Source organism: Aquarana catesbeiana, linkage group LG01, assembly GCF_042186555.1.
Source record: "Aquarana catesbeiana isolate 2022-GZ linkage group LG01, ASM4218655v1, whole genome shotgun sequence".
Lineage (NCBI taxonomy): Eukaryota > Metazoa > Chordata > Amphibia > Anura > Ranidae > Aquarana > Aquarana catesbeiana.
In genome coordinates this window covers 319532277-319557836 of record NC_133324.1, presented here as the reverse complement: position 1 = coordinate 319557836, position 25560 = coordinate 319532277, and the positions used below count along the sequence as shown (strand labels likewise).

Here is a 25560-nt window from a genome sequence, read left to right as displayed (position 1 = left end):
TTTTTTTTCACATCATACATCTATACTTTTTTTTTTTTTTTTTTTTTCTCACATCAGATCACCATGTACAGGACATTCCTATAAATTAGGGGTCTCCAAACTGTAGCCCTTTGCTAGCCTTTATCTGGCCCTTGGGACACTATTCCTTCCACCAATTTGAGGCTCTATTCTTGCCACTGACACCAACAAGGGGGTACTATTTCTTCCACTAATACCAATGATGGGATACAATTCTACCTACTAATAGGGGCACTACTCCTTCTCCTACTGACCACCAGCTTTGAGGCCGTATTCTCACTGGTGCTGGGCCCGAGACATTTTCCCCTGCTGGCCACAATCTGGCCCTCCTAATGTCTCAAGGACAATAGACTGGCCCTTTGAAAAGTTTGGAGACCCCTGCTATAAATGTATTAAATGTATTTTTTATTTTTGCCCTTTTTTTTTTTTTTTTCCTTACCAATAATATTATAAAAAAGGGGGAAAAAAATCTTTTAATATCAGAACCATTTTTAGAAAACTACTAGAGCCCAAAGAAGGGATCTGAAGCTCACCATACACATTACAATCTCCTTTTAGATATACCGACCTGTGTAGTGCAAAGTCTGCTTGATTTAATACAAATTGTATGGATAGTTGAGGTTGATCCTCATGTTTATCCTCATATTGCATAGTTGGTGGCCATACACACTTTGTTCGGAAAATTAAATTGATTGTCTATTCCTATTGCAAGAGATTGAAAAAAAACAATCTATATTGGATTTCAATCAATAGTTACGATACAAAATATAACTTATCGCATCTTTGTTTTCACCATATAATCTGATCACTCCAAATGCAACCATGTTCATGAACAAAATATCTTAGTGCTGCTGATCAATGCAAAACAATCGATCATTTTCAGCTCTTTCCATTCGATTGTTTTGATCAAAAGACACATGATCTGATAATATCAAAGCATGTATAGCTATCGTAAGGTTGATTGTAATGTGAATAGTGAGTTTAAGGGTCCATTCAACACCACAGTGCATTGCTTTTTTTTTTTTTTTCCCCCCCATTAAGCTTTATTTGTAAAGAAAACTTAAACTGACTGCTTTGACTCGTGTGTGTGGTTTTTTTTTTTTTTTTTTTTTTTTTATGTACGTTGCACTTACATGCATTTACATATATTACATCAGGTTGCACAAAAAAGTAGTGTAGGTTCTATTTTTTTCAGGGCAGTGTACATCAGCGCAATGCATTGCTGTGAACTGTTCCTACTGAAATACATTGATTTCTCAATGTTTATGCACTGATCAACACACACTAGTAATTTTTAGGTGTATAAAGGTGGGCATACACTATACAATCTCCTTTAGATCTGCCATCAATTATGTAGTGCAAGGGCCTGCCTGATTGGATATAGAGTGATTGGCTAGATAGGGGTTTCCTCCTATTATATAAATTTGGTAAATCTAAAGGGGACCGTAAAAAGGTGTATGGCCACCTTTTTATACACCTAAAATTATTAGTTGTGCTTTCAGTGCCATTAATTGGTAACGGCGCGCCAAACACAGAAGCAAACACACATTTTGCCATGTGAAAAAAAAACGAGTGGCAAATGCTGCAAAACGCACAGTAAAAAATGGGCAACCCACTAAACGCCAACATGTACCATAAGCCACGTATAGCACAGCCCATTTAAATCAGCAGGCTGCCCTATGCGTGTCACAGGAAAAATGAGGCACAATGTTCACTCCCGCTACGCTAGATGTGAATGGGGCGTGAAAGTGAAATTGGTGCGGTAACTCGAACAATGAGGCTCCATTCACATCTGTGCGTTTCCTTGCATTTCAGAAATGTGCTGCAGTAAAAAACGCACCAAGCTCCGCGCTAAAAAAAGTTCTGAAGCTTCTTTGGGGTGATTGGGCTGTCCTTAGGGTTGCCACATCATCCCTTTAATCCAGGACACATTAATTACACAGGTTCTGTGGCTGATTAAGGTTGTAATTAAACTCAATTGGTGCCTTATCTGCATTAAATCAGCCTTAGAATCTGTGTAATTCATATGTGTCCTGGATTAAAGGGATGATGTGGAAACCCTAGCCCTGCCTTACACTCAGCATTCAGGTGGATGGGCTGCCCTGTGTGTGAGTGAAAATGCTCCAAACCCCCCCTCAAACGTCACAAAAAAAAAAAAAATGTGGGATTGCGAGTCAGGTCGCGGATCCTGCGGACTCAATCTCCGCGGTTGGGAGCAGAGATCAGTGATGTGTCACATGTAGCCACGCCCCCCCATAGTTAGTAACACGTCCCTAGGACATACTTAACCCCTCCCTAGCCCCCTAGTGGTTAACCCCTTCACTGCCAGTGTCATTTACACAGGAATCAGTGCATTTGTATAGCACTGATTGCTGTATCAATGACAATGGTCCCAAAAATGTGTCAAATGTCCGATGTGTCCGCCATAATGTTGCAGTCATGATAAAAATCGCTGATCGCCGCCATTACTAGTAAAAAAACAAATTTAATAATAAAAATGCCATAAAACTATCCCCTATTTTGTAAACGCTATAACTTTCGCGCAAACCAATCAATAAACGCTTATTACGATTTTTTTTTGTTTTTTTCTTCAAAATTGCAGCTTTTTTTTTTTTTTTTTTTATAGCACAAAAAATAAAAACCGCAGAGATGATCAAATACCACCAAAAGAAAGCTTTATTTGTGGGGAAAAAAGGACGTCAATTTTGTTTTGGGAGCCACGTCGCAATTGTCAGTTAAAGTGACGCAGTGCCGAATCGCAAAAACGCACTGGTCAGGAAGGGGATAAATTCTTCCGGGGCTGAAGTCGTTAATAGAAACCGATTGACATTCAGCCTTTGTGTTTGGCCAGCTTATGTCAGAGGCTCATGAATGGTGGAAAAAAAAAAGGACTGGCTGTTTGAAGTGCTCTGGCAGGGGGGATGGGGCACCCCCTTGTCAGAACACAATAGCACAGCAGGGTTGATCGCTGTACTAACATCGGATTGTTAGTGAAGCAGCTTGGACCCGAGCTGTCTGTTTTGTTTTGTTGTTTTCATTCAACCCAGCTGGGTTGAATGAAAAAAAACTGTGTACGCTGCTTAAGGCATCCTGAAAGCATCTTTTAATCCCAAGTTAGCCAATGTAAATATGTCAGCATAATATGCTGGTGGGTCAATGACTCATTAAGGCCAATCACTGGCATTGCTAATTGCATATTGTTAATAATAAATTATTTGCCAGGAGCAACGGCCAATGGGGGTCCCTGTAAGCTGCCCACGTTTAGACATTAGCAAAAAGACAGCTCCAGACCTAATTTTTATTTTGTGCTTCTTTACAAAGCAGAATGTTTTCTGCTACTATATGAAGCTGTATGGGTGGGTTTATTGACTAGAATACAGGTGTGTACAAAACCATACATTGTATGCAGCATTTATCACATCCATTAAGGGGATCATTTAAACTGCAATCTTTTCTAAAGGCAGATTTACTCCATCTTCTGTTTATCATATGCACTTATAGTTTTACTACTCAGAGATATGTTAGTTCTGTGTTATTTTTGTCCCTGGTGCCATCAAATGCCCACATACAGCTTTTGATTTCTATGGGCAGCTGTATGTAGTACCTGTGGCTCCTGGGTGGGAAAATACACCCCTATCTTGCATACCTAGGTGCCCAGCTGCATGGGACTTTACTGATTTCTCTGTTTACTTCTTAAAGCGTTTGTTACCCCCCCCCCCAACACTTCCTTTCCCTCTATTTGTCCTGCTTTCCATTATGCGAAAGTAAAAGAAAATACCAAATTTTGGGTTGTCTCCAGAAAAAACGGAGGGGAAATCTTCCAAATGAGAACACTAGTTCTGGGGACCTGGGGTTTCCATTGAACTCCCTGAATTTGCCGGGATTTCCTCTCGCTTCCTGTTTGGCTATGGGACAGGAAGTGAAGGGAAATCTCTGCAATGGGACACAGTCGGTGAAAAAAATGGGTTATAACCTTACCATGCTCTATCCAAAAAAAAAAAATGTAAACAATTTGCCTATAGTTCTAAAGTTACCATTATTTGTGTGTTTGTTTTGTGTGTTTTTTTTGGGTTTTTTTTTTTTTTTGCCCCAGCATATTCCTTGGGAATAAATGAATAGACAAATGTGCAGTCATTAACATGGAACAAATGGAAAGATGTAGTTGAAGGAATGTATAGTTTGCAAGAGAGTTTGAGGAAGGTGTAAAAGCTGTGCTCAACTAGTAAACCAGCTACTGTTAGCAAGGCTTCTGTAAACCTAAGCTCTGGGATTTCCAATGAAATAACCAAGAATATGAAATTAGTTAAAATGGTGGGTATGTGCGTTTTATACATTTGAATGTGTACTGCATTAACCACTTGACTACTGGGCACTTAATCCCCCCCCCCCCTTCCTAACCAGACCAATTTTCAGCTTTTCGGTGCTCTCACACTTTGAATGACAATTACTCAGTCATGCAACACTGTACCTACATGAAATTATGACATTTTTGTCCTTTTATTTTTTTTCATACAAATAGAGCTTTCTTTTGGTGGTATTTAATCACCACTGGGTTATTTAATTTTTGCACTATAAATCAAAAAAGACTGAAAATTCGGTGTTGGAAACAGAGAGAGAGCTAGAGATATAATATAATTTTTTTTTTTTTTATTGGCAGATAATTGTACAGTATTGGCACTGAGCAGCGCTGTGGGCACTACAGATCCAGCTCACAGAGCTGCTGCAAACTATCTCTCCCCCTCTCCCCCCCGCACTGTACAGAGAGGGGAGGGAGGAACCGGCGTCATGACTTGATCCGGTTTGTTTACAAGTGATCGCTCCATCATTTTACGGAGCGATCACATGGTAAACGGCCACTACCAGTGGCCATTTACCGTGATGCGCCGGGTCTTCCGGGAGCGCGCCCCAGGGGGCATGCAAGAGCAACATTCTGGGAGGACGTCCATGGACGCCCTCCTAGAATAAGCCGACCGCGCTGTAGCCATCTTTTGGCTATGGCCTGTTCGGCAAGTGGTTAATAATCGTAATGTTTTATATAGTGTTATCCCCTATGGTGCTGAGAAAAGTGAATGATACAAATAAACCAATGACGGGTATAAGCAGTTGTATATCATTTTCCCTGTGCCGTGCATGACAAAAGGACATGTCTGAAAAGCTTTTAGGATGGAAATGATGGGAGGTGTTTGACCAATAATATGTAAATGAGGGGTGCACAGCCATTGTTCCTCAACAATAATACATGTACAAGTAAATGTACAGATCTAGGAAGCACAGGAATCTAACACATTTTTTTACAGTGACGTGTAAGCTTGGGTAAATTAGTTGCGCTACTTCTTCCTCTCAGATAAGTAACTACTGACATAAATGATCTTTTTAGCCATTTGTAAGGATAGAGGATGCCCCCAATGACCACAGATTACTAGCAGATTCCTCCACCCATGCTATACAGCATGGATGGACAAATCTCCCACTGCTGTTATTGTATCTTGATAGTCGACGCTGCCGGCTGCCAAAATACTCCAATATTGCCGGCATCTGATTGGATGAAACCATGGTTTGGCTGTCAATTTTCCAACCAGCTCCTTTGACTTTTCAATTAAAGGAAGTCTAGCGGGAGGGTAGCCACAGGGCCACCCACTAAGTTTGAATTTATGAGCCTGACAAATTCCTTCCCATCAACCATCACAGTAATATACTGTGAGCTGTAGATGTACCATTTATTACCAGGGGTTTCCTGAACCCAGATAGCTATTTTAAGGGTTCCTCTTTGCAACACAGTGGGTTAGTTAGCAATTCTACCTTGCAGCACTAGGGTTGTTGGATTAAATCCCAACCAAGAGACTAACTGCATGGAGTTTACATGATCTTCCTGTGCTTTTGGGGGTTTCCACTCAAACTCCAAAAACATGCTAGTAAATTGGCTCTATGTGCATGCAAGGTGGGGATCTTAGATTGTTAGCCCTTTAGGGCAGGGACTGATGTGAATGTACATTATATGTAAAGCACTGCAAAAATTGCCAGCACTAAATAAAAGCTTGTAATAAGTTTTTGAGAAAGCTGGTTTATGGGCACCTAAAGCAATAGATGTGGGAAGCAGTGATTATTTGGGTGTTATGAACAGTTCTATCAGGTACAGAAGAAGTTTGAGATGGAGGAAAGCTACATTTTGTTTTCTATACAAAATAGTTACCATATTCTATACTATCACACAATGAAGATGTCCATATTATAAACATTAATTAGGCATATAAAAAAACTTCAAATCTATATAGGTTTGACATTGCTGCTTCCCCTTTTTTTTTTTTTTTTTTTTTTTTTTCCTAAACCTAAAGATCATTAAAGGCTGTTCATTGTGTGTTACGCTGACAGTTTATATTCCATTTAATAAAACATTAAATAGCATTGTATTTATGGACTTACATGTACAGCAAGTGGTAGTCTTGCGTGTTGCTTGTAGCCACTGTGCATACTAATTAGACGTTCGTTCTGGGACTGGTACCCAAGGAGAATCCTGGGAATTCTGCCCTTTTACAAAAGTCTTTGTATCTAGGAAACTGTCCTTTACGTGTATGTGAGCCAGGGCTAACTGAAGACTAAAACTCAAACACTGTTACTTTTTTTTTTTTTTGTTCCTGGGATTAGATCTATATTATTATTTATTTTTTTTTTTTTTTATGTAACTGCATACAATGTATTATCTACTGTGGATATGTACCAGCGCTAAGGTCTGAAGTGACAATAGATTTTCAGACTGCGTTTGGTTAGAAGAAATATCTGACTACTGAAATGTTTCAGAACCATTCTAAAACTGGATATGTACTAGTAGAATTTTGTTAGAATGTTTTCATTTTAAGAACATTCGTTTGATTTTTCTAATTGTTAGTGAGGTTAGCTTCCAACTGCAATGATAGGAAAATTTGAAGGAGCAGGCTAGAACCTTTTTTCTTGAGCAAACGGTGTATGTAGTTTTCATTTAAGGACATTCATCAAGTCATCGACTATACTGAGAATTTTTGTACAAATGTTTGTACAGACATTCTTCGTAAAATCTAAAGTGTATGGCCAGTTTAAAATGCACACTAATACCTTCCATGTGTTCCCACGGTCATCTCCATTGAGCTACATATGGCTTAACCCCCCCCCCCCAAGCCTTTTGTATTTCCTGTTATCTGAACACAATCTCTAAGGAGCTGAATAATACCCTTTTTTTTTTTTTTTTTTTTTTTTTTTTTAACTCTTGTTTTGTTAGCAATAATGGAAGGTACTGTATACTCTGTTGTACCATTTTTACATCATCTGATTGTGCAATGTAAATAAAGGGTAAGGATAGTAAGCCAGGAATTTTCAGCTGATTCTGACACTGGTGTCCCAAGGATATCTTTGGGCAAGAATAGCGTGTCTGACATTTATATCTAGTACACACAATGAGAATATTGGAGAAAAAAACGCATTCGGAGCGATCATCCGATAATCTATTCGTTAGTACACAACTTTCGAGAGTGGATCGTGACAGTTCAAGTGAAAATATCCAAAGGGACAAACACTTTTTTTTTTGTAAGATAACAGAAGAAACAATTTTCATGTAATTGTATTTGTACGAAAAAATGTGAGTGACTAAGACCACGAATGCTCGGAAACAAAAGAATACAGTGCATCACTTCCAAACTTGTATTCTGTCGTACGAGAATTTTCGTAACTCTAGTAACCTATTTGTTTTCGCTAGCATCCAAGAAAAAAAAAAAATTGACCATCATTTTTTCGATATTTTAATGTGTGTGTGTGTGTGTGTGTGTGTGTGTGTACTAAGCATTAAAAGAGCTCAAATTGTTTCCCTGCACCATATGCTAGATGTTGTTCATACGTAGAGACTAGGTCAACCTGTTTAATAACCTCACTGATGTTGGGTGCTACATTTCTCCATTGGGATATATGGTTAAGCAGATATAGACATTGTGGGATTGATTTACTAAAGGCAAATGGACTTTGCACTTTTCAAAGTGCAGTTGCACTCTGTAAATGAGCAGGCGCTCTGCTGACTTTCATCATCCAATGATGTGCAAGCAAAAAGCTTGAGGGTTTTTTTTTTTTTTTCCCCTTGCACATGATTGGGTATTCTTTGCAAAGTGACTCTTTGCCTCATTTACTAAGCTCTGGAGAAACTGCCCCTGCAGAGTGCAACTACACTTTGCAAAGTGCAGTCTATTTACCTTTAGTAAATCAACTCCTGTACGTTTGCTTGTTTTGTTGTACATCCTTTTTATGTACTAATAACTCAATAAATTGTGTGTGGTAAAAAATAAAAACCTCAAATTGCAAGTGCATATCTGTACTTGCACATCTAAACCCAAGAACATCAATGTACAACCAGTGCTCAGATACCGTGGCTGCATTATTTGATTACACAGACTTTTATAGCCGTCACGCAGCCCTTTACTTTTATATTATATGTTCCCATCAGTCCTTGGCTGTCCATTCCCATTAGTAGAATAGGCTGTACTAATGAAGGAACGCTAGCCACATTCCCCTGCTATTTAGAACTTTTCTCTTTTGCTTTGTAGGTCAAGATGGCAGATATTAGAAGTCTTCATCTGAATACCCCTCTCAGAAACAGTGTGCCATTGTCCAAACTGTCCGGCACCAAAGTCTATCTAAAACTTGATAATGCTCAGCCAACGGGTTCTTTCAAGATTCGCGGCATTGGACATCTGTGTAAGACGGTTAGTAAACAGCCAATGAACGAATAGCAGACTTTGATTTTGTGTCCATTTGAGTATTAAATTGGAAAGATTAACTTCAATAGGTCTCCCCCAGTGTTAAATGGCAAAACTCAGTGGCGGCCGGTGCTCAATTTTTTGGGAGGACGCAAACCTGAACCCCCCCCCCCCATCAATAGCAGCCTCACTGTGCCTGTCAATTGCAGCCAGAGCGCAGCTGGTCCGCAGCTGGTCCGGCGGAACTTACCGCTCATGTGGCGGGGATCTGCTCCTCTCCTGGAGTGACTGGGCTCTCCTCCTCCTGTAGTGGTGGGAAACGGCGACTCCTGTGTCTGCTCGGCCCATCAGGCTTCCTCCGCCGTGTGTCTCCTCTTCCGCCAAAGTGTTAGGCATCCAATAGGATCGCCTAATGCTTTAGCCAATCGGGAGACAGGTCTCACTGACCTGCCTGCTGACTGGCAGGGAGGAACGCAAGTGTGAAAATACCGAAAATTCATTTGCTATGCCACACAACAGGGTGCCCACCCTATTTTGCAGCCTATTGGCGCCTCTGGCTCTAATCGTGTGCTTCAAAATGCACACCCCCCCCGCCATAGTATTTCATGTGTCCGGCGTCCTGAGGGGGGCCGGGCACATTAATAGGGAGGGCAGTGGCGGTGTCAGGGGCGGCACCCGTGTGCCCACAATGCACAGGCCTCCACTGGCAAAACTACTAAAAGCAGAAGCAGTGACCCTAATTTGCTTGAAGTAGAGTTTTCAAAGTGGAATTTTAATTTGCAAAATGCATTTTTACTGAATGAGGTGAGATAAAGTGAAAATTCGCTTTGCAAAGAATATCAAGTCGTGTGCAGGGGGTGGGGGGGAGCACAGTGCCACCTCAATCGCTAAGCCATGAGTGAATTTTCGCTTTGCAATGTGAATTTGTAGAGCTCATGCACATGAACTCATTTGGGTGTACATCCGCAGAATTCAGTGCTTTTCTTTGACTGGGATCCAGAGGTGTTGCCATATAGCCGCTGGTAGCAGCCTATACAAATCGATGACAGACTGACAGATGCTTACAGGGAAAGGTGAGCGGCCCTTTAATGCAAACTTCCTGTAGCTACTCAGATGTGCGATTACTCGCATACATCTGCAGCTGCTGTGGGCCTGTCCTTGACTTGTATTTCTGCACCTGTGGCCAGCAGCCTGTACATTTGGGTATACACCGCCAGAATTTGGTGCATCTGGGTGCATGAGCCCTGAACAAGCCTTTTTTATTCCCATGCAGCTACACACTAAACTATAAGTGCCCTATATATAACTACAAAGTTGCTGCAATCACTCAGTGGGGTTGATTAACTAAAACTGTAGCGTGCAAAATCTGGTGCAGCTCTGCATAAAAATCAATCGGCTTCCAGGTTTTTTTTTTTTTTTTTTTTTTTTTTTTTTTTTTGTGTCAAATCTTAATTGAATAAGCTGAAGTTAGAAACTGGCTACCATGCACAGCTGTACCAGATTTTGCACTCTTCAGTTTTAGTAATTCAACCCCAGTGTCACCCTAACACCATTATACATCTATACATGTGAACAATGAGCACCACGCCTTTCTAATAATGCTTATACAGTGCCTTGAAAGAGTATTCATACCCCTTTTAATTTTCCACATTTTGTCATGTTACAACCAAAAACGTAAATGTATTTTATGTGATAGACCAACACAAAGTGGTACATAATTGTGAAGTGGAAGGACAATGAAAAATTGTTTTCCAAATTCTTTACAAACCTGAAAAGTGTGGTGTGCATTTGTATTCAGCCCCCTGAGTCAATACTTTGTAGAACCCCCTTTCCCTGCAATTACAGTTGCAAGTCTTTTTGGGGATGTCTCTATGAGCATTGCACATCTAGAGTAACATTTTTGCCTATTCTTCTTTGCAAAATGGCTCAAACTCTGTCTGATTAGATGGAGAGCATCTGTGAACAGAAATTCTCAAGTCTTGCCGCAGATTCTCAATTGGATTTAGGTCTGGACTACTTTGACTGGGCCATTCTAACACATGAATATGCTTTGCTATAAAACATTCCATTGTAGATCTGGCTGTATGTTTAAGGTCGTTGTCTTGCTGGAACGTGAACCTCTACCCCAGTCGCAAACTTTTTGCAGACTCTAAAAGGTTTTCTTCTAAGATTGCCCTGTATTTGGCTCCATCCATCTTCCCATCAACTCTGACCAGCTTCCCTATCTCTGCTGAAGAAAAGCATCCCCACAACATGATTCTGCCACCACCATGTTTCACGGGGATGATGTGTTCAGGGTGATGTGCCGTGTTTTCCGCCACAAATGGCGTTTTTGCTTTTAGGCCAAAAAGTTAAATTTTGGTCTAATCTGATCAGAGCACCTTCTTCCACATGTTTGCTGTGTCCCCCACATGGCTTCTCGCAAACTACAAACGGGACTTATTATGGCTTTCTTTCAACAATGGCTTTCTTCTTGCCACCCTTCCATAAAGGCCAGATTTGTGGAGTGCACGATTCTCCACCTAAGCTGTGGATCTCTGCAGCTCCTCCAGAGTTAACATGGGCCTCTTTGGCTGCTTCTCTGAATGCTCTCCTTGCCCGGCCTGTCAGTTTAGGTGGACAGCCATGTCTTGGTAGGTTTGAAGTTGTGCCATACTCTTTCCATTTTCAGATGATGGATAGTGCTCTGTGGGGTGTGGTGTGTTTTTTTTTTTTTTTTTTTCTTCTAAACCTGCTTTAAACGTCTCCTAACTTTATCCCTGACCTGTCTGGTGTGTTCCTTCATGATGCTGTTTGTTCACTGAGGTTCTTGGAGGGCTTCACAGAACAGCTTTGTTTATACTAAGATTAAATTGCACACAGGTGGACTCTATTTACTAATTAAGTGACTTCTAAAGGCAATTGGCTCAACTTGATTTTCGTTAGGAGTATCAGCGTGAAGAGGGCTGAATACAAATGCACGCCACACTTTTTACATACATTTGTAAAAAATTTGGAAAACCATTTATCATTTTCCTTCCACTTGACAAATGTACCACTTTGTGTTGGTCTATCACATAAAATCCCAATATAATACATTTGTTTTTAGTTTTAGTAAAATGTGTAAAATTTTAAGGGATATGAATACTTTTTCAAGGCACTGTACATTTACACCCATGATTAATAAAACAGTACAATAATTCAATGTGACAGGGCTCAAAAATTGAAGTGAGCTACTAGTCAGGCCTTAAGAGTTGCTTGCCACCAGTTGCCCCTAGTTTCGCCCCTAAACTTACCCTCCGAAATTATCTCATGAAATGATTTAAATGTTTTATGCAATTAAGTTACAAAAATAAATGTTAACATTAACATAGCATATCAGTGCAGCCTCATCAGTACCCATCGGTGCAGCAGGGATCACAGGGAGGATTGCGGGCCAGATCAGAGCGGGGATCTCTCCTGTAACACAGCTTGGAGATGAAACTCTGGCCGCAGTCAAAGTCCAGCCTCCTGGACCGGCATTGGACCAGTGTGCTGTCTTTCATAGGAGCCAGTCCAGGAGGCCGGACTTTGACAGCCGCCAGCCTTTCATATCCAAGCTGTGTCACAGCGGGAGATCCCCAGTCTCTGTGATCCAACCAGCTCTCCTCCTGACAGTTTTCTGGCTGATGGCAGAAGTGGTGCAACCTTTTTTTTACAGGGCATCAGGGGGCAGGGAGGCAATAGCCCCCGGGCCATTCTGATGCCCTGTAAAGGCTGCACCGCTTCTGCCAGAAGCAATCAGCCAGGAAACTCTTGGCCCAGTCCACCCCTGATCCAGACTCTCCCACAGCTAAATTCCATTTGCCAAATGCGAGCAGGCGAGTGAGAAATTTTGAGTGCTGCAATATGATAATAAAAAGCATGCATCATAAGAAAAACAAAAATCTAAATAAAAATTAAATCTGTGGCTTTAAAAAAATATATGTTCAAAAAATAATGCACTTTTACCTGCGCAAAAAAAAAAGTATCTATTTGTTGCAGGAGCCTGTAAAGCCTTGCATCAGCAGATTGCTAAGGCCATGCAAGTCACCTGCAGAACTGTCATTGTATCTACTTGCTCGTACCTCGTGCAAGGAAGCCGATCCATTCTGACAAGAAGAATCAATGGACTACCACAGTGCTCACAGCACCATGGTAGTTCATTGAAAACTACAAGCCAACAGTTGCAAAGGATGTCGAGACTTGTAGTTCATACACAGAGCTCTGTGTGAAAGACTGTCTCTGTGTCTTAAATCACTGCCCCTAAGGCCTGATTCACACCTATGCAATTTTAGTGCTTTCTGCATTTTTCAGATTTGCACTACAGTCCATTTAACATGGTTTCCTATGGAACATGTTCCTATGGGAAATCTGCAAAAAGCACTAAAAATGCATAGGTGTGAATTAGGCCTAAGGAAGTTAGATTGTTGATGAAACATATTGGCTGGCGTTTGGGTGAGGTCATTAAGTGGAGACAAACTAGAAAGTATTCTTCTTTAAAGGTTTATACCGATTGCTGGTAACACTGCAAAAATTGTTTTTAAAGGAGCTTTATCTTTGGTGCACAGTGTACTTATACATGTGAGTGGATATATGTGAAATTGGTTTTAACCTCTTCCCAACCCTGCTATAGCCAATAGACGGCTGCTGCGTGGTCGTCCAGTTCTGGGAGGGCATCCATGGAAGTCCTCCCAGAACCATGCGCCCGCTGTGGCACGCATACAGTGCACTATGTGATTGCTGTCATTCGTACACGACTGATCAGAGATCGGGTAAAGGGCCAATCGCAGCCCTTTACCGTGTGATCAGCCAAGTCCAATCAGTTGATCACAATGTAAACACACTTGCAGGTTATCTGCATTCCTTTTCATCATGCACTGCCTATTGGTGCCACATATCAGTGCATCAGTAAAGGGCCAATCACAGCAGCACTTTACCATGTGATTATGATGTGACTGGACACAGCTAAACAGACTTGCTGGTTATTGGCAGTCCTTTCCTCACGTGCTGTCACAGCATGAGGAAAGGAGAGCCAGTAACCGGCAATTCTGACAGGCACATTTACACTGATAATCAGTGCCACCCATCAGTGCAACTTCATCATCGCACAAACTCAGGGCTGATTAAATGCCACCAAAAGAAAGCTGTGTCTCAAAAAATTGATACAATTTTTGTTTGGGAACAGTGTTGCATGTCCGCTCAATTGTCATACAAAGTGACAGCGCCAGAAGCAGAAAATTGGCCTGGGCAGGAAGGGGGTGAAAGTGCCCAGTAGCAAAGTTGGTTATTGTTTTTCAAGTGATAAAACATGGCACTATGGAGTTTTTATTTTTTTTCTTTTACTCTGAGAAGTGGATGAGGGCAGGCACCTTCTGGAGTTGGGGGCTAACCGATCCCTTAAGGCAGTGGTCATCAACTCCTGTCCTCAGGGTCCAGTAACAGGCCAGGTTTGCAAGATAACTGAAATACATCACAGGTTATTTAATTTGCTGCTTGGTGATTGCAGTATTCTAGTCTGCATCTCCCCAAGGTAATTCATAAAACCTGGCCTGTTAGTGGGCCCCGAGGACAGGGTTGATGACCACTGCCTTAAGGGGCAAAAAGCATGTTTTGAGCTGTTGGAACATATAGGTCAAAGAGAAGAGCACATCTGGTATTTGAGCACAAGTGGTGGTGGAGAGTGAACAAAGGAACACTTGGTGTTATTTGTCTGCAGTGTGTGGAGTGGACTAACAAAGATGCTGTTAAAAGCACAGTACAAAGTGGAGTGATTAGACAGACTTTTTTCTCAAGTCATCTTCCAGGACGGCACACCTGAGAGCTGAGAGGCTCCTCCCCACAGGAAACACAATCAATCAACAGCTGTTTTAAGTCCACACCCTTCCCCCTGATCCTCAGTTTTTGATTGTGTTTCTCCCTACACGGCGAAACTGTTTGTTTTTTTCCAAATGACCGAAGCCTGGGGCTGATGGTCTCCCCCTGGGAGCTGGACCAAATGCCTGGGAAGCCTCTGGGTCTGGCGGGATATATTTATCCTTCCCGGGGGGTTCCCCTATCCTTTCCTCAGGGGGGGCAGCAGAAACTGGGAAAGCCCCCCTGAGAGCTGAAGGCCCCTGGGTACAGTGGTGTCCCCAGAACTTCAGGGGCCTTTATCCTGTCTCCCCCCCCCCCTTACCTGTCCGGGCGTCCGTTCAGACGGGGGTGCTGGCCGTCGGTTCTTTCCAGGGGGATCGTATCCCCTGACTCCTGGGTCCCTGGTAGCTCGCGTGGGCTGCTGGGGAGGGCACCGTCTGAACGACCCGCGTTCTTACCCAGAAGGGAAGGCTGAGAGTCAGCAGGAGCAGGCGCCCACATCCTCCTTTCGAGGAGGCACCAGTTTACTATGGTGAATGTCTGCCTAAACCACCTCATGGGAATGAGGAACGTACGGCATTGCGCCCCCCCCCCCCCCCCCATGTGTATATACTGACTGGACAGAGCAGGACACAGCCTAACCTTGCAGCTCCCTAAAGGGACAGCAGTTGTGGGGGGGGGGGGCACTTTGGCGGCTATCCTCCTTGCGTGTGGACCATAAGGATGGAAAAGCAAGCCCGGTGGCTGTGGCAAAAGGGGAAGACGACAACGGTGAGTCAAAAATCCCCAATCCCAGCCAGATGGTTTCTGGGCATTTGAGATAATCTCCCCTGGGGTCTGGATTCAAATAGCCCAGAAGCTTTTGCTAAAGACACCAGCCACAGCTCCCTCCTACATCAGAGATGCTGTATGGTGGACAAGTGGTGCAGAGGAGCGAGTGTGCCTAAACCACCTCAGATGGGAAAGAGGTAGGTAAGGCATTTTTTCCCCTTCCACCTGTATTTACTGAGTGGTGCAGTGCAGGACCTGGGGTCTCCATAACAAAATAGCCCAGAAGCTACTGCTAAAAACCACCAGCCACAGCTCCCTCTTATAGCAGAGACACTGTGGTTATCACAACAGTAGGTTGCCAGCCTCTCCCTACATACCCGGTTGTGGTACATTAGTAGGGGTGAATACAGCAAAGAGGGTGACCTGGTAGAACAAAGAGTTCCTTACTGGCCAGGTATACCACTGAACAAGTTATTAATGGTGCAATGGTTGAAGGATTCAGGAGTAAGCTCCCTTGCTCAGCAGGTGCACTAGGTTATCTGGCCCTATTAGCCCAGCTGCTAGGAATCTGCTTAAAGTTGCTCCAAGATGCTTAAAAGCTGACCTAACTTTCAACAATGTGGCAGGGACCAAGCTTCTGTGTGGCACAGTAGGGGTTCCCTTGTGACAGATCTTCCTTTTTGGGGGTTGCTTGCTATGGGTAACTTTTCATAAGCTCCAACCTCACACTCCACTCTTACATTGTGGTTATATTTTAATGCAGGGGGTAAGAAAAACCTTTTTGTTGGTTTGGGCTACAGTCCACTCAGTGACAGATCTAAAAGCGATTTACCATAAATCGTTTTTCCTATATCCTTTGATTAAGGATTTTCTGTGCAAACATATGCAAGAGCTAGATGGCTATATGATTGCTTCTTTAAGGGCTGCAGGTGGCTATTTACCTCCAGGCTAAATTGGTAACCACCCTTTTTTGAGGTCTTATATTGGTCTCTAGGGCTGGGCTCATTGAGATTTTAGTTACTGATCAGCCCCACCCGTGTATGAGCTGGCTAGCGTTTGCTCAATCTACGGAGGTAAGGTAGGACAACAGCTACTATAGTAAGGTGTCCAACCATTTTAGGATTGGTTCCTTCACTGGTGGTGAAGGATTAGTATCTACAGCCCAGGCTATGCCTATGAAATAATTTGCCCCTGTTTGGTTATTTCATAAAGGGATACACCATGACTCCTTCTTGGCTGCTCACCAGTAGACCTCAGTAGTGAAGGTTTGTCCTTGCTGGGGTGTTTGGCACAACTAAAGTACACATTGAGATTTGTGACATCGCTGCTGAAGCTTGTTGGGTGTCCTTTATATCCTAAAGGTACTGCTTTGTTTGGCTACAGATCAGAAAATACAACAGGGAAGGTGGTCTGTACTTTCTGGTTTTGTGCCGCACGCCAGAAACGCACATCATTGAGTCTGGTGATGACATTTCTGCTCATAATTGTTATATTGCTGCACATCAGACCTACACAAGATTGGGGTCTGTCTGTGGGGTTTTTGTGTCCTGTATTACTGCCTTATTGGTTGCTTATCAGAAAGGCAGCAGAAAAGATTGATGGCAGGGGTAGTACATATACTGCCTTTGGTAATCGGTACAGCACCACAAGGTGGCGTCGTGCTGATTCAGACAGTGCTATTAACGGCAATAGCTGCCGCTTTTAGGCATGCGATTTGACATGTGAGTGGCATGCCAAATTGCTTCAATATGGATGTGCTATCTCTATTCAGAATTGTTAGATTGTTGCAAGTTTGTCTGTGGGTCCTGTATTACTGCCTTATTGGTTGTTTATCAGAAAGGTAGCAGTGAAGATGGATGGTCCTGATTTTGTTGGAAAATACAAATTGAACCTGTGCCATGGGTAGTACACATACTGCCATTGGTAATCGGTGCAGCACCACAAAGTGACGTGCTGATTCAGACAGCGCTATTAACAGCAATGGCTGCCGATTTTAGGCATGCGACTTTGACATGTTGAGTTGCATGCCAAATCACTTCAATATGGATGTGCTATCTCTATTCAGAACTGTTATATTATTGCCGATCAGAGATATACAAGATTGAGGTCTGTCTGTGGGTCCTGTATCACTGCCTTATTGGTTGCTTATCAGAAAGGCAGCAGTGATGACGGATGGTCCTGATTTTGTTGGAAAATACAAAATTGAACCTGTGCCAGGGGTAGTACACATACTGCCATTGGTAATCAGTGCAGCACCACAAAGTGGCCCGGGCTGATTCAGACAGTGCTATTAACGGCAATGGCTGCCAATTTTAGGCATGCGATTTGACATGTTGAGTCACATGCCAAATCACTTGAATATGGATGTGCTATCTCTATTCAAGATTGTTGTTGCACATCAGACACATACAAAATTGAAGGTTTACTGCCTTATTGGCTGCATATCAGAAAGGGCACAACAGTGAAGGTTGTTTGTCTTTTTCTGATTTGTTTTTGCTGCTCAGCAGGGAGACACATTGAGGGTAATGACATCTCTGCTCAGTATTGGTATATGCTACACATCAGACATACACAAAGATTGAACATGGTTTGTGTCCTGTATGTCCTATATTTACTGACTTATCGTCCGTATATCAGAAAGGCACAGCAGTAAGTGGTGTTTCTCATTGATCTTCCTTGCTGTTTCTTAGGTATACACAGTAGGGGGTTGTTGGCTGCACTCCTCCAGGGAGCCACAGCATGGGGACCCCTTGTTTGTTCGACCCGAAAACTGCTTTTCCTGCGACCTGTGTAATCTTGAGGTCTGTGGTTCCGTAAGCAGGGACTGCTGGATACGCTGCGACCTGGAGTCGCACAGTCACGAATGATACCCTTTGGAAGCCATAGTATGACTTCTCATGCGTCTTGCAGTCCCAAGTGGCAGGTTGGGTCGCACGGGTGTGGGAACCCTAAGCTTATCTGTCCCTTCTGGTTCAGGTTTTGCAATGCTGCAGGAATACTCATTGTGGAGTTATTGTCTTATTTTGCAGTAGACCAGAAAGATCGCAGCTGTAAAGGCTGTCTGTTGTTTGTTTTTATGTTGCTGCACAGCAGAAGTACTCAACATTGAAGCTTGTTGGTGCTTTCTGTTTCATATTGCCTTGCCTTATGGCACTTCAGAAAAACACAATGCTGTAGGTTGCTTGTGTTCTTTCTCTGTTGGTTCTATGTAACTGCACTACAGAACTGCATAACAGGAAGGATTGTCTTATAACTGTACTTGGTGGTTCGTCATAAATACGCAACATAGAAGTTTGGGTCTTTCTGTCTTCTCTTTATAGCCTTGTTTTGCTGTACATCAGTAAAACGCCACTGTAAAAGGGGGTTCCCGTCCTTTCTGTATTTACCAGTTATGACCTAGCTAGCTGCACTTCAGAAATGCGCAGCATTTAAGGTGTGTTTGTGTCTTAATGCTTACATATTGGCCGCACATCAGAAAACCAGACTGTGAGGTTCAGATTTGGGTCTCTTCCCATATTTGATATTTTGGTTTAGCTAGTCACACTCAGATACACAACATTGATGTCTATGCTTGTGTCCTTTCTGTCTAAATCTATTGTGCTATGTCCACAATCTATGATTTTTTTTTTTCTTTTTTATTTGTGATATTAATAATACATGTATCACCTTTTTGTATTTCAGCCAACTCTTCCGTGAAAGGGCCAGGAGTTCTGGTGCAGATGTCACATGTCAGAAAGCCTCGACCCCTTACATTCAGGGATGCCAGAGCCATTTCCTAGGGTTGAAGCCCAGTAGAGTTATGGGTCACTGGAGGAAGGCGATAATGAATCGCCCTGTTTAATAAGAACTTAGGAAGTTCGGTTCAGAAGATGAAGTATGAACATGTATACCCGACCAAATAGGTTACAGCTCGGTGCATGGCCTTCATTTTGCCCTTCTAGCAAAACTAGATGTAGCAATATGAGTGTTCTTCTCCTGCTATAGATGTTAATCTCCTGAGTAGGCTCTCAGGCGTAAGTAAAACTATAGATTGGGCATGCCTTAAACCCAGGGATTAAGTTTTTGTTAATCTATTTCCCTTAAGTAGTTTTCCCTTCAGTCTTTGCTGACGTAAAGCTAAAAATGAACAAAAAGGGGTTGTCTGTCAGGGGCCCCCCTTTTTTGGCAGTTTTATTTCCCTGGACAGGGTTGTGTTAAGACAGGCCCCCTTATGGATCAATGTAGTGTCCTTGTCTTACAACACAGGTCTCCGATTAATCTTTTTAGTGGTTCTAAACAGCACCTATAGGCAGAATAGGCCATTGTTGGTAGATGTGTGACAGGCAACATTGATAACCTACAAGTTTAACATGTTTTCTGATTCCATCTTTAAGAGCCCACTCCACCTAGATCCTGCATCCGAAACAGAGAAGGCAGGGACACCGGTGGAGTAGACCGGCAGATCAGCCGCATGATCCAGCTAAGATACCTTCATCAAGCATATGGAGTAAAGGTAAAGCTTACTGCAGAACCGAGGTTCGCCAAGAGTCTTGCAGTGGTCCCACCCTAAGGTAGGCCTGAGGTACTTGATTATCCTCTCAGGTGTGCCGTCCTGGAAGATGACTTGAGAAAAGTACTAGTTACTTACCGGTAACTGTCTTTCTGGGAAATCTTCCAGGACGGCAGGCCTACTTCCCACCCGTTGGAGGAGGGAAAATTTTAGAACACTAGAAGGGGAGTGCCTATGAGGAATGATTTCCCTTGTGAACCAGGTTCAGGAGTTACTTCTCTACAAACTGAGGATCAGGGGGAAGGGTGTGGACTTAAAACAGCTGTTGATTGATTGTGTTTCCTGTGGGGAGGAGCCTCTCATCTCTCAGGTGTGCCGTCCTGGAAGATTTCCCAGAAAGACAGTTACCGGCAAGTAACTAGTACTTTTTTTTTTTTTTTTTTTTTTATGCATGATTTTTATGATCGTATTGGAATATCGTGTTAATTGCAGGGGTATATGTATAAGCATTATTGGAAAGGAGTGGCAGAGCACTGTTTTTCACATACTTGATTATCCAGTCATCTAAAAGCAAAAATCTTTATTTTTTTTTTTTTTTGCACATGTACAAAATAATGTTTTTTTTTTTTTTTTTTTTTCATTCATGATCATGAAGATTTGTTTTGGGAGTGAGCACGTTTCCTCCATTAGTGAAACAACTTCACTTGGTGTATCTGCAGTGGGGGTTGGAGAGGGGGACCCTCTTTTTAGCTGAATACTATAAAGGTAGATATAAGCAGAATTCAGTTGAATTTTTAAAAATCCTTTTGACAAGTTAAAGCAGTAGTAAACTTGGTAAATAAAAATATAGCTACCCTGCAGGTTTAAGTCAAAATTTACTAATATGCACTACATCCTAGCACATTATGATAGACTTGCTTGTCATAATGTGCCCTCCAATGTTGCAGTGTCACTGGGGTCCTGGGCACTTGCACCTTCACCCAGTCTTCCCTCTGGGTTCCGACTCTTCAGCCACTTGAATGACTGAGTCGCGCTGACGTCAGTCCCGCACATGTGTTACATCAAGGCACAGATTCCATTAATGCACGCTGAGCTGCACATGCGCATCTCGGGGTGTATTACAGCTGAAAGGCAGGGAAGCATTAATGACAGAAGATACCAATAGTCTCTTCTGCCATAAAAGCCCTACCTGTCCACAATTAAAAAAAAAAAAAAAAAAAAATTGGTTTGAATACCATTTTTTAAAATTCTACCCAATACTCAAAGTCCCATACATATGGGAACTCATATCCTACAAATAAGACAAAATAACAAGTTCATAAATGATGAGATTTGCAGAAGTTTGCAAATAAGCCATTAGTAGATTGCTTTAAAACAGGCCTGGATTTTTTCCTAAAAGTACATATTATAAACTAGATACTAACATTTATAGATAAAGTTGATCAAGTAAATATTTGATTGCCTCTTGGAGAATCTGGAAGGAATTTTTCCTCTGCTGGAGTAAATTGGATCATGCTTTACTGTGGTTTTTGTCTTCCTCTGGATCAACTGTGGGTAGAGGATGGTTTATATAGGATTGCATAAATTTATTGATTTTTTTTTTTTTTTTTCCAACCAGACTATAGACTGTAGCTACTGTATGTAACTATTTCGGATTACCTTGCATTATCTCTTTATACTACTTATACCTGTTGAAACTACAGGTCCCTAAGCCATTTTATGTGTCAAGATGCAATTAGTGCTACAGCCAAGAACTTTTTTTGTAATGATTTCACTGAGACCACCACCTGATCCCGTTGAGTCATTATTTGACCCGTCTAATATTATGCTAAATAGTTTATATAGTCAAAGTTCTGGTATGTTCAGCAACAAGATGGGAACAAACTAAAAAGGGTAGAACTGCAAAGATGCCAATCGGCATTCAGCTTGGCATTGTGTTGACTGATGTGGGGTCAAATTTGTTTGCTATGCACTACTGTACTTTGCAAATCATCATTGCACTTTGCACTTCTGAAATGTATAGTGAAGAACATTGTCTCCTCTAGCCAATATTGTATATGCTGCAATAATCCCCAGTAATAAGTTTAATTTGTTAAATGTCTTCTGTTGTAGTGGGCAGAACGTGGCTGTACCCATTTTGTGTGCTCCTCAGGTGAGTTTCCTAACTGGTTAAATTCTTGTTTCTATAGTCAGTTATTACCTTTGTTGGCACTGCACATGCCAGGTATGCTCAATCTACCATATACGTAGCACTGTTACCAAAAAAGATGGCTTAACAACCAGTAGTCCCCTATTTTGAGCCATGGGTTTTCTTAGGTAGTTGCATGCAGACAACCATTAATCATTTTTATAATTCTTTTTACTACAGTTTTTGTATTAAAGTGAATGTTAAGCCAAAGCTTAAACTGAATTCTTTCTACTGTGCTTTAAACTCCAGTAATGTTAACGCAGCCCAAAACTTTTTTTTTTTTTTTTAATTTTGGATAGAGTAGGGAATGGTTAGAACCTTTTGTCTGGTTTATATTGCTGTGACTGTTGGTGTCCCCGTCAAAAAGATCTCCCATCCCTTTCTGTTCTAGTGACTGGTGCCACCTGGGACAGGAAAATATAACTAAGACAGCAATAAAAAAAAAAACTACTTTGGTAATGTAAAAGTATAATGTAAAATGATTACAACCTCTGATAGAAAATTATTATTTCTTTGTGACCTTCATGTGTACTTTATTTCCTTCATGCTACCAGTATTACCTGTAAAATGAAGCAGTTTAAACTCCCCTTGAATGGGGGATAAACAGCAATAAAAACCTGAAAGAGGTTCTAATCCTTCCCCACGCTATCCAAAACTAACAGTTCTAGGTTGCGATCTGCATCACCAGGGAAGCTTTTCACATTGGGGTGATTTACTAAAACTGGAGTGCAAAATCTCATGCAGCTGTGCACAGAAACCAATCAGCTTCCAAGTTATTTTTGTCAAAGCTTAATTGAACAAGCTGAAGTTAGAAGTTGGCTACCATGCACAGCTACACCAGATTTTACACTCCAGTTTTAGTAAATCAACCCCAGTGGAACATTTTATTTTTTAAGACATAAAAAAAAGTTTGTTAGATATGTTCCTTGGTACATTGATTACAGCATACTACACACGCATCAAGCTTTCTGTTAACATCTGTTTGTTATTACAGGTGGTAATGCCGGCCTGGCAGCTGCTTACAGTGCCCGCATGCTGTCCATTCCTGCCACCATCCTTGTCCCTACCACTACTCCAGCTTTTACCATTCAGAGGGTTAAGGATGAAGGAGCAACAGTGTGTGTAGTGGGGGAGGTACGCTTACCTTAAAATTGGCCATGGTACTTGCATCTACAAAAAGGATGACGGGCATGGAGTGGTTTTTTAATGTTATCATTGTTGTGGACCTTGGCATCAGCACTACAAGGGATCTAGCAAAATTGAAAGCTCATTCTATTTATTTTCAAGTATACAGTACTCCTAAGTAGGGATGAGCTTCGAGTTCGAGTCGAACTCATGTTCGACTCGAACATTGGCTGTTCGCAAGTTCACCGAACAGCGAACAATTTGGGGTGTTCGCGGCAAATTCGAATGCCGCGGAACACCCTTTAAAAGTCTATGGGAGAAATCAAAAGTGCTAATTTTAAAGGCTAATATGCAAGTTATTGTCATAAAAAGTGTTTGGGGACCTGGGTCCTGCCCCAGGGGACATGGATCAATGCAAAAAAAAGTTTTAAAAACGGCCGTTTTTTCAGGAGCAGTGATTTTAATAATACTTAAAGTCAATCAATAAAAGTGTAATATCCCTTTAAATTTCGTACCTGGGGGGTGTCTATAGTATGCCTGTAAAGGGGCGCATGTTTCCTGTGTTTAGAACAGTCTGACAGCAAAATGACATTTTGAAGGAAAAAACTCATTTAAAACTACCCGCGGCTATTGCATTGCCGACAATACACATAGAAGTTCATTGATAAAAACGGCATGGGAATTCCCCAAAGGGGAACCCCGAACCAAAATTAAAAAAAAAAAATGACGTGGGGGTCCCCCTAAATTCCATACCAGGCCCTTCAGGTCTGGGATGGATATTAAGGGGAACCCCGGCCAAAATTTAAAAAAAAAAATGACGTGGGGTTCCCCCTAAATTCCATACCAGACCCTTCAGGTCTGGTATGGATTTTAAGGGGAACCCCGCGCCAAAAAAAAAAAAAAAAAACGGCGTGGGGTCCCCCCAAAAATCCATACCAGACCCTTATCCGAGCACGCAACCTGGCAGGCCGCAGGAAAAGAGGGGGGGACAAGAGTGCGGCCCCCCCTCCCTCCTGAACCGTACCAGGCCACATGCCCTCAACATTGGGAGGGTGCTTTGGGGTAGCCCCCCAAAACACCTTGTCCCCATGTTGATGAGGACAAGGGCCTCATCCTCACAACCCTGGCCGGTGGTTGTGAGGGTTTGCGGGCGGGGGGCTTATCGGAATCTGGAAGCCCCCTTTAACAAGGTGACCCCCAGATCCCGGCCCCCCCCCCCTGTGTGAAATGGTAAGGGGGTACATAAGTACCCCTACCATTTCACGAAAAAAGTGTCAAAAATGTTAAAAATGACAAGAGACAGTTTTTGACAATTCCTTTATTTAAATGCTTCTTCTTTCTTCTATCTTGCTTCATCTTCTGGTTCTTCTGGCTCTTCTGGTTCTTCCTCCGGCGTTCTCGTCCAGCATCTCCTCCGCGGCGTCTTCTGTCTTCTTCTCCTCGGGCCGCTCCGCACCCATGGCATGGGGGGGAGGCTCCCGCTCTTCTTCTTTTCTTCTTTTCTTCTTTTCTTCTCTTCTTCTCTTCTTCTCTTCTTCTTCATTTTCTTCTCCGGGCCGCTCCGCAATCCATGCTGGCATGGAGGGAGGCTCCCGCTGTGTGACGGCGCTCCTCGTCTGACAGTTCTTAAATAACGGAGGGGGGCGGGGCCACCCGGTGACCCCGCCCCCCTCTGACGCACGGTGACTTGACGGGACTTCCCTGTGGCATTCCCCGTGACGTCACAGGGAAGTCCCGTCAAGTCACCGTGCGTCAGAGGGGGGCGGGGTCACCGGGTGGCCCCGCCCCCCTCCGTTATTTAAGAACTGTCAGACGAGGAGCGCCGTCACACAGCGGGAGCCTCCCTCCATGCCAGCATGGATTGCGGAGCGGCCCGGAGAAGAAAATGAAGAAGAAGAGAAGAAGAGAAGAAGAGAAGAAGAGAAGAAGAGAAGAAGAGAAGAAGAGAAGAAGAGAAGAAGAGAAGAAGAGAAGAAGAGAAGAAGAGAAGAAGAGAAGAAGAGAAGAAGAGAAGAAGAGAAGAAGAGAAGAAGAGAAGAGCGGGAGCCTCCCCCCCATGCCATGGGTGCGGAGCGGCCCGAGGAGAAGAAGACAGAAGACGCCGCGGAGGAGATGCTGGACGAGAACGCCGGAGGAAGAACCAGAAGAACCAGAAGAGCCAGAAGAACCAGAAGATGAAGCAAGATAGAAGAAAGAAGAAGCATTTAAATAAAGGAATTGTCAAAAACTGTCTCTTGTCATTTTTAACATTTTTGACACTTTTTTCGTGAAATGGTAGGGGTACTTATGTACCCCCTTACCATTTCACACAGGGGGGGGGCCGGGATCTGGGGGTCACCTTGTTAAAGGGGGCTTCCAGATTCCGATAAGCCCCCCGCCCGCAGACCCCCACAACCACCGGCCAG

The 25560-nt window shown here is 42.7% G+C and overlaps 2 protein-coding genes across 2 annotated transcripts in view; one reads left to right on the top strand and one right to left on the bottom strand.

The window, feature by feature from the left end:
* LOC141144497 (serine dehydratase-like) overlaps nucleotides 1-6572 on the bottom strand; it is a 139459-nt gene extending 132887 nt beyond the window's left edge. Inside the window, exon 1 of the mRNA XM_073630265.1 lies at nucleotides 6439-6572. The gene's annotated coding sequence lies outside the window, so the exon portion shown is untranslated. The remainder of the gene's footprint in view (nucleotides 1-6438) is intronic.
* SDS (serine dehydratase) overlaps nucleotides 1-25560 on the top strand; it is a 38492-nt gene that overhangs the window by 955 nt on the left and 11977 nt on the right. The window contains exons 2-4 of the mRNA XM_073630233.1: nucleotides 8577-8735; nucleotides 21955-21994; nucleotides 23025-23164. Of these exons, the coding sequence (XP_073486334.1) occupies nucleotides 8577-8735; nucleotides 21955-21994; nucleotides 23025-23164 (339 nt within the window). The remainder of the gene's footprint in view (nucleotides 1-8576; nucleotides 8736-21954; nucleotides 21995-23024; nucleotides 23165-25560) is intronic.